At 40.6% G+C, this 10051-nt stretch overlaps 1 protein-coding gene across 1 annotated transcript; it reads right to left on the minus strand.

The window, feature by feature from the left end:
* Positions 1-911: 911 nt before the first annotated feature.
* On the minus strand, positions 912-3043 carry LOC117530299 (protein NLRC3-like). Its single transcript, XM_034193190.1, is given in 3 exon segments — positions 912-2401; positions 2404-2709; positions 2856-3043. Coding segments are annotated over 3 exon segments (1968 nt in total). The 5' UTR covers position 3043; the 3' UTR covers positions 912-926.
* Positions 3044-10051: the final 7008 nt, after the last annotated feature.

Genomic DNA, 10051 nt, shown 5'->3' on the forward strand with positions numbered 1-10051 from the left:
TTTTTGCATGTCTTTAACTTGTAATGATTACAGGTTTGGTTATCTTTCAGCCATGTTTTAAGCTGTGGCTTGAATAAAGCAAATGTGGGGCTGAACCTGATTGTTGTTGGCAGAGTATTCCATGTGCTACTGCCCCTAATAGAAAGTACATTTTGAGCAAAGGCAGTTTTTCTAAATTTGATCTCGCAATCACCCGTAGCAGAGGATCTGGTGTTAATTTCATTGTTACTTTTCCTGTTAATATAGTTCCTCTGAAGAGTGTAACGCAGTGTAAGTAAGATTTGTCCGCATCTATTGTAATAAACAGTCTTATCTGTTTAAAATTAGATAGATTGAACTTTACAGTGTTAGTTACCTTTTTGATATGTTTTTGTTTTTTAATGTAAGATTTGGGTCAGCTCAGAATGAGAGCGCTGATCTCACTGAGATGGTTCCGATCAGTGAGTGTGAGCCGTGACGTCATCAGCAAAAAAAACCCCCCAAAAACAACAACAAAAAAACTGTTCCCGGCTATTGCTGAGCAGTGTTTATCCTGAAAGAGCACCAGGAATAAAGTTATTATTCTGATTTTTACCTTCTAACCAGATGATGGAGATGTCCTCATGTTGAAAAAGAATTTGAAGTTATAAACTCCGGTCTGTTTTTTATGATGTTGTCAAAAGTGATTTTTATTCACCATCACTGTTCATGTTGTAATTTAATGGAACAAACACTTTCAAATTCTTCTTTACAAATTGTTTTGTTTTCATTGTTTTTTCAGTTAGAACTCAGTTATTTTTGTCTCCCCATAAACTTTTTTTTTGTGATATGAAAATGATCTGAACGACTTGAAATCTTGATCAGAACTGTGACTTTAAGTCTTGATCTGATCTGTGAGTTCTGTGATCTGTTACACCCAGAGTTCAAATGTCAAAGTGTCTCTGTACTTACAAAACTTTTGTAGATTCTTTGATCACTGGCAGCAGCAGCAGAAGAGCTTCATGTGATGGTTCATATTTTTTCAGGTCAAACACGTCCAGATGTTGATCTGAGGACAGTAAGATGAAGGCCAGAGCTGATAAATAAGAACCAGACAGGCCACGTTCAGATAGACGTCCAGAGTTCTGGAGCTGTTGGATCTGATCCAGCAGAGAATGATCCTTCAGTTCATTCAGACAGTGGATCAAATTGATGTTTCTCTCTGCAGACAGATTCTCATTGAGCTTCTTCTTGATGTACTCGACTGTTTCCTGATTGGTCTCCGAGATTCTGTCTGTCTGTGTCATCAGGCCTCGTAGGAGAGTCTGATTGGTTTGCAGGGGAAGACCCAGAAGGAAGCGCAGGAACAAGTCCAGGTGTCCATTTGGACTCTGTAAGGCCTCGTCCACAGCACTGTGATGGAGACATGTTAGTTTAGGTTTTTGTTTAATTATTTGAATTTTTCTGGATGATGTTTGTTTTTTGGACAGCAGATTGACTCCAGACTGGGTGAAGGTCAGATGGACATAAAGAGCAGCCAGAAACTCCTGAAGACTCAGATGGACGAAGCAGAAGACCTTGTCCTGGTAGAGTCCTCTCTCCTCTTTAAAGATCTGTGTGAAGACTCCTGAGTACACTGAGGCTGCTCTGATATCGATGCCACACTCTGTCAGGTCCTCTTCATAGAAGATCAGGTTCCCTTTCTGCAGCTGCTCAAAAGCCAGTTTTCCCAGAGACACAATCATCTCCCTGTTCTCTGGATTCCACATTGGATCTGTCTCAGCTCCTCCATCATACTTGACCTTCTTCACTCTGGACTGAACCCCCAGGAAGTAGATGTACATCTCAGTCAGGGTCTCTGGCAGCTCTGGTGTGTCTCTGGTGTCCAACACGTCCTCCAGAACTGTCGCAGTGATCCAGCAGAAGACTGGGATGTGACACATGATGTGGAGGCTTCGTGATGTCTTCATGTGGGAGATTATTCTTCTGGACTGCTCCTCATCTCTGAATCTCTTCCTGAAGTACTCCTCCTTCTGAGGGTCAGTGAAGCCTCTGACCTCTGTCACCATGTCCACACACTCAGGAGGGATCTGATTGGCTGCTGCAGGTCGTGTGGTGATCCAGAGGCGAGCAGAGGGAAACAGGTTCCTCCTGATGAGGTTTGTCAGCCGAACATCCACTGAGCTCGACTCTGTGACATCAGTCAGGATGTGATTGCTGTGGAAGTCCAGAGGGAGGCAACACTCATCCAGACCATCCAAGATGATCAAGACCTGGAAGTGCTGGAAGCTGCAGATTCCTGCTTCTTTGGTTTCAGGAAAGAAGTGATGAACAAGTTCCACCAAGATGAACTTCTTCTCTTTCAGCACATTCAACTCTCTGAAAGTGAATGGAAATATGAAGTGGAAGTCCTGGTTGGTTTGTCCTTCAGCCCAGTCCAGAGTCCGATGCCGGCCACACCCTTTGTTAGCACTGTTCTGATTGGTGGCTGAGTGTCAGCTGAGGCTTTAAAGATGTCTTCACATGTGATGGTTCTTTGTGGTGTGTCCGTTTTCCTGGATGCTGCTTCAATCTGTCTGACCTCATGTTCCTGGTTGACCTCTGAAGCCTCGTCGTCTGTGATGTAGAGCTCTGTGTAGATCTCCTTCAGAAGAGTCGTCTTTCCTGCTTTAGAGATCCTCTCAAACACACGCTCAAACTTCTGCTTTAACTTAGATTTGAATGTACCACGACAAACTCCAGCACGAGTTCCTGAAAGAACAAATAGCACAGATCAGTTACTGAATGATGACATCACTTCCTGTTTCCCTGACAGAATTCACACATGAATATATTTCACATGGACAAACATTGTGTCATTTAGCGTCTGTGTTAAATGTGGACAGAAGTTCTCTCACTGCTCTGCAGAGAGTCAGCCAGCTCCTCATAATTCATTGCCCTCATGAAGGCCACTGTGAGGTCCAGGAAAACCATTCTGATGTTCCTCTGCTCCTCATCCTCATTCTGACTCTCCAAGTATTCTGCATCATTTGTCAGGAGAAACTTCTGGACCATCTTCAGCTCATTTTTCATAAACATCTCCATGTTCTCCTCAATGTTCTGCAGCAGAACATGGATTTTGTTCAGAAAATCCAGTTCAATTTACAAACAGACTGAAAAGTTAAACTCTTGAGATCCTCATTTTTCTGAATTTATATAAAAATCATTTTAAAAAATCTCACTTTAAACAATAATAATAATAATAACAACAACAACAGTCAGTCTGTCAGTGTTGTTGAATCCATAAATGATGCACTGATGAAAATATATATGAGAATAAACATCATCAAAGTGTTTGTTGCTGCAGCATGGAGACATTATGAACAAACTGTCCATTGAGGACATAAGATGGACGTCAACAGACCGTAAATGTGTGGTTCAGGCGTCTTTGATGCTGCTGAGCAGATGGAACCCTGAGAACCTCTGAGCTCTGCTGCTTCACTCTGTGGACCAATCAGAAACAGTTTACTCACATGATGTCTGAACACAAACAGCTTCAAGTTCACATCAACCTGCATCGTTGGTCTGAACACTCAAACTGGTTTTCATGGTCTTCTTGTTGGTCCTGCTGATCCCACTGACGGTCAGTTGGGTTGACTGTCCGTCCACACAGGACCAAAACGTTGACAATTTATTACTGGAAAGATGACTGAATTTTCTGGGTTGTGTTTCCCTTCCACAGTGTCTGGTCCTCCATCAACATGACAAAATTCTAAGCGTTGACTGATTTGCGTGCTAAAATATTAAAGTGTTTTTTTGTGTGTCTGTGTGTGTGTGTGTGTGCGCACTTGGAAATGGGTATTGTTCAGACTTTAATGGTACTAATATTCTTCATAATAATGCTCATCACCCTGGTGGTACTTTTCACAGTATTGTCACCAGTTTTTTTGGAGGAAAAAAAAGAATGAAATAATAAAATTAACAAAGCATTATTTTCTATGTACTATTTAACAAAGTCAAGTACAAATATACTTTTGAGTATTTGTCTACATCATCATCATCAGTTCTGTTTGTGTATGTGGGTGTGCACGAGGGAGAAAGAGATAAACTGAAGGCAATTCATTTGGCTGTGATACTAATGAAAAAAGGTGGTTCCATGAAAACACACACACACACACACACAGAACTTATGACTGGGTGCCTTTGTTGGATGCGATGAGAGCTGCTGTCCAGGATATCAGTGCTGAAGACTGTCACAGGTGGAAATGGCATTCAAACAGGTGTTTCCTCTGGTGCATCGCAAAAGAAAATATTCATTGTGATGTGGAAGAAAATCTGTGGCCTTCACCAGGACAGAATGGACTGAGTATTGACTACCTATGTATTCAAACATTTTTGTTACAGTACTCCAATGTAGTATACTATTCCTTGTAGTATAGTTTCATTTGTGTTCTGTATTGAGTATAGAGAGTATTTTTGTTTACTGCCAAAATATTTGAAAATAATGGCTTTAATAGATTTTGTGTGTCTTACTGTATTTCAAATTTTGTTTTACTGTATTTTCTGTTACATGCACACAGGCATGTAACAGAAAATACAACCCCGATTCCAATGAAGTTGTGTAAAATGTAAATAAAAACAGAATACAGTGATTTGCAAATCCTCTTCAATCTATATTCAATTGAATACACCACAAAGACAAGATATTTAATGTTCAAACTGATAAACTTTATTGTTTTTGTGCAAATATTTGCTCATTTTGAAATGGATGCCTGCAACACGTTTCAAAAAAAGATGGGACAGTGGTATGTTTACCACTGTGTTACATCACCTTTCATTCTAACAACACTCAATAAGCGTTTGGGAACTGAGGACACTAATTGTTGAAGCTTTGTAGGTGGAATTCTTTCCCATTCTTGTTTGATGTACAACTTCAGTTGTTCAACAGTCCGGGGTCTCTGTTGTCGTATTTTGTGCTTCATAATGTGCCACACATTTTCAATGGGTGACAGGTCTGGACTGCAGGCAGGCCAGTCTAGTACCCGCACTCTTTTACTATGAAGCCACACTGTTGTAACGTGCAGAATGTGGCTTGGCATTGTCTTGCTGAAATAAGCAGGGACATCCCTGAAAAAGACGTTGCTTGGATGGCAGCATGTGTTGCTCCAAAACCTGGATGTACCTTTCAGCATTGATGGTGCCATCACAGATGTGTAAGTTGCTCATGCCATGGGCACTAACACACCCCCATACCATCACAGATGCTGGCTTTTGAACTTTGCGCTGGTAACAGTCTGGATGGTCTTTTTCCTCTTTGGTCCAGAGGACATGCCGTCCAGGATTTCCAAAAACAATTTGAAATGTGGAGTCATCAGACCACAGCACACTTTTCCACTTTGCCTCAGTCCATTTTAAATGGGCTTGGGCCCAGAGAAGACGGCAGCATTTCTGGATGTTGTTGATGTACGTATGGCTTTCACTTTGCATGGTAGAGTTTTAACTTGCACTTGTAGATGTAGTGACGAATTGTGTTAACTGACAATGGTTTTCTGAAGTGTTCCTGAGCCCACGCGGTAAGATCCTTTACACAATGATGTCTGTTTTTAATGCAGTGCCGCCCGAGGGATCGAACATCACAGGCATTCAGTGTTGGTTTTCGGCCTTGCCACTTATGTGTAGAAAGTTCTCCAGATTCTCTGAATAAACTAGTAGGTTCGCCATCTTACATTAGGCCCCAGTCCCACTGGCGTTTAGGAAGATTTGCGTATGGATTGCGCACAAAATTGGCTCATATTCGCTTAACATCCACAATATGCGTGAAACATGCTTGTATGAGTCGGCTGACACCCGCACACATCCGCAATTATCCGCAGAGGCACGTTTACCAGGATTTTTGAGCTGCACAAAATTTTGGCTGCGGATGACATCCGCCTTACATACTCCATACATACTCAATACATAAACAATACATACTCAATCTATGCGCTGTGTATTCGCGGTCATCTGCTGATATCCGCAACTGACAGGGATTTGCGGTTTGGCAGCGGACTGGGACAGTGTGTAAAACGGATATTTTGGGTGCCCATCATGTCCACATCATGAACTAAAATAAGTTGTAGCGACTGCATACAGATTGGCCACAAATAAAGCATTTTTATTACGTCTGCTTTACATCTGATTTGCAGCGGATGCAAATCAGATGCGCTGTGTTCACAGCTGGACGCCGTTCTTTGTTCTACCGGCTGCCACGTGCTCTGCACTGGATGCTGCCTATATAAAATAATTATTTTGTGGCGGATTAATCATTTTATTCTGCAAATTGGCTGTTGAAAACAGCTCTAATCACCTTCTGAATCACAGCGTGCATGTGCGCGTGAACAGCTAACAAGCTGCAGAAAGCATTTTGAGCCATCTAAAAAGGTATTTATTTGACTTGTTTACATTGTCAGAGTCAAAATCACCTTAATTGTCATTGTAATTTGCATTGCAATGAGATTTGAGAGGCTTAATAAAGGTCAAGGTCAAAGGTCAAGGGTTAATAAAACAGTTGCGTGTTTTTCCTTCTTGTGTGCAGCTGTTACAGTATTTTCACTCGCCCTGTTCACTGCTTCTTTACTCCAATCAAGTGCTCCAGAGCCTGTATTGTTGGTGTGAATAGTGATGCTGAAAGGCCCGAGTGTGCTTCTTTTATGACCGCAATGCAGATGCCGTGCAACACGTGCGCAATGCATTCATAATATACCCGTAATACTGCTGTGATAATCGCAATGCGTCAGATCTGTTTCCTCACTACATGCATTATACAACTGTGATTGTTCATCATATATTCGCTCTATATTATTAATATATCCATAATTTGTACTGGGACATTTGTCATTTTTGGCCATTTTTGTTGCGGACAACAACGAACGCCCGTAATTTGTATACTCAATTCATGCGCAATTAATCCTCTCCCCAGTGGGACTGGACCCTGAGTCAATGATGACAATGTACCGGAGTCAATACTAAAAGTTATCGGTAATTGGTTAGCTGTAGCTTCCACTAATTTTTTTTTATCAGTTTATCGTGATAAAAGTTAACTTTTCAGTTAGCGGATTAGTGGTTATCGAAGCTAACTTTTTGGTTGGCTGTACCCACCACCGTCTAAAACCTTAGTTGCAGTTATTTTTGGATGACTGATTCTGCTCTTTTTCTCTCTGTCTCAGGTACTGACGAGACCTTCAATGGATGACGGCTCAGCACCCCAGGGTACTGGACTGACCTCAGGGTGCCCTGAATGCTCGGGACCTGGAAACTGTAACTGCAATTGAAAATAATGGAGAAGCAACCTAAGCTTCTTCTGACATTTTTACATAAAACACAGTAACAACATCAATAAACCCAGAGAATATATTCACGAGAGTTTTAGGCAAAATATACAAAGACTTTAAGGCTGTTGTCCGTGTGGAGCCTGATCAGAGCGTCTCAAATGTATTTCTCCTGTCGTGAACTTTTACCCATAATGTACTAGCACTGCCGAGGCATCCACACTAAAACCTTCACAATTAGTGCAATACTTTAAAACTAAAACATATAGCTGATATTTTCACTTTATAAAACTTCAGAAGTGACATTAATTTAAATAACATGTCTGAAATTAGTTTGTTTAAATTTTTAACCATACGTTAAAAGTGTACGCACCTGGATAACCTGGGTGATATTGCCAGCAAGTTAGTATCTTCTCAAGAAAAATGATCTTGTGACTAGTTCACCTCTGATTGCAGAGGCTAGAGCGGTTTCTTCTGAAACCAGCTCTTCTCTATTTGCAGAGAATAGAACTGTATATCTGCTACAAAACATTTAACAGGTAAGCACTAAAATCTTTGATAATAGATTTTCTATTTTAAGGAACTTCTAAAGCAGCATCTGTCGACATAGCGAGCAATCTGGGTTTAATTTTTGCTCATTTATAGACAAGTCTTTTTGTGTATATGGACTGACCAGATGTGATGATTAATTTGATTGGTTTTGTTTCATTTTTTCCTTTTTTATTTTATATTTTTTATATTTTTGAATGCATTCTGATTTTTGATTATTGAATATTGTATTTGTTGTCTTGTGTGGACCCGAGGAAGAGTAGCTGCAGCTCTGCTCTGCTGCAGCTAATGGGGATCCAAATAAATAAACAATAAACAACACAAAAAGTCATCATTTCCATCTATGAGATTAATTTGATACATCAAAAGGACTTTTGAGCAGATTTTTTTAAAATGAATTTATGGCTTTATGCAATTAAAGGTGATAGGGTGATTGAGTATAAAAGGAGCATCCGCTTTATGCAATTAAAGGTGATAGGGTGATTGAGTATAAAAGGAGCATCCCCAAAAGGCTCAGCCATTCACAAGCAAAGATGGGGCAAGGATCACCACTTTGTGAACAACTGTGTGAAAAAATGTCCAACATTTTAAGAACAATGTTTCCCAATTTTCAATTGCAAGGAATTTAGGGATTCCATCATCTACAGTCCATAATATCAATCAATCAATTTTTTTATATAGCGCCAAATCACAACAAACAGTTGCCCCAAGGCGCTTTATATTGTAAGGCAAGGCCATACAATAATTATGTAAAACCCCAACGGTCAAAACGACCCCCTGTGAGCAAGCACTTGGCTACAGTGGGAAGGAAAAACTCCCTTTTAACAGGAAGAAACCTCCAGCAGAACCAGGCTCAGGGAGGGGCAGTCTTCTGCTGGGACTGGTTGGGGCTGAGGGAGAGAACCAGGAAAAAGACATGCTGTGGAGGGGAGCAGAGATCGATCACTAATGATTAAATGCAGAGTGGTGCATACAGAGCAAAAAGAGAAAGAAACAGTGCATCATGGGAACCCCCCAGCAGTCTACGTCTATAGCAGCATAACTAAGGGATGGTTCAGGGTCACCCGATCCAGCCCTAACTATAAGCTTTAGCAAAAAGGAAAGTTTTAAGCCTAATCTTAAAAGTAGAGAGGGTGTCTGTCTCCCTGATCTGAATTGGGAGCTGGTTCCACAGGAGAGGAGCCTGAAAGCTGAAGGCTCTGCCTCCCATTCTACTCTTACAAACCCTAGGAACTACAAGTAAGCCTGCAGTCTGAGAGCGAAGCGCTCTATTGGGGTGATATGGTACTACGAGGTCCCTAAGATAAGATGGGACCTGATTATTCAAAACCTTATAAGTAAGAAGAACAATTTTAAATTATATTCTAGAATTAACAGGAAGCCAATGAAGAGAGGCCAATATGGGTGAGATATGCTCTCTCCTTCTAGTCCCCGTCAGTACTCTAGCTGCAGCATTTTGAATTAACTGAAGGCTTTTTAGGGAACTTTTAGGACAACCTGATAATAATGAATTACAATAGTCCAGCCTAGAGGAAATAAATGCATGAATTAATTTTTCAGCATCACTCTGAGACAAGACCTTTCTGATTTTAGAGATATTGCGTAAATGCAAAAAAGCAGTCCTACATATTTGTTTAATATGCGCTTTGAATGACATATCCTGATCAAAAATGACTCCAAGATTTCTCACAGTATTACTAGAGGTCAGGGTAATGCCATCCAGAGTAAGGATCTGGTTAGACACCATGTTTCTAAGATTTGTGGGGCCAAGTACAATAACTTCAGTTTTATCTGAGTTTAAAAGCAGGAAATTAGAGGTCATCCATGTCTTTATGTCTGTAAGACAATCCTGCAGTTTAGCTAATTGGTGTGTGTCCTCTGGCTTCATGGATAGATAAAGCTGGGTATCATCTGCGTAACAATGAAAATTTAAGCAATACTGTCTAATAATACTGCCTAAGGGAAGCATGTATAAAGTGAATAAGATTGGTCCTAGCACAGAACCTTGTGGAACTCCATAATTAACTTTAGTCTGTGAAGAAGATTCCCCATTTACATGAACAAATTGTAATCTATTAGACAAATATGATTCAAACCACCGCAGCGCAGTGCCTTTAATACCTATGGCATGCTCTAATCTCTGTAATAAAATTTTATGGTCAACAGTATCAAAAGCAGCACTGAGGTCTAACAGAACAAGCACAGAGATGAGTCCACTGTCCGAGGCCATAAGAAGATCATTTGTAACCTTCACTAAT

The sequence above is a fragment of the Thalassophryne amazonica genome, chromosome 18 (assembly GCF_902500255.1).
Source record: "Thalassophryne amazonica chromosome 18, fThaAma1.1, whole genome shotgun sequence".
Lineage (NCBI taxonomy): Eukaryota > Metazoa > Chordata > Actinopteri > Batrachoidiformes > Batrachoididae > Thalassophryne > Thalassophryne amazonica.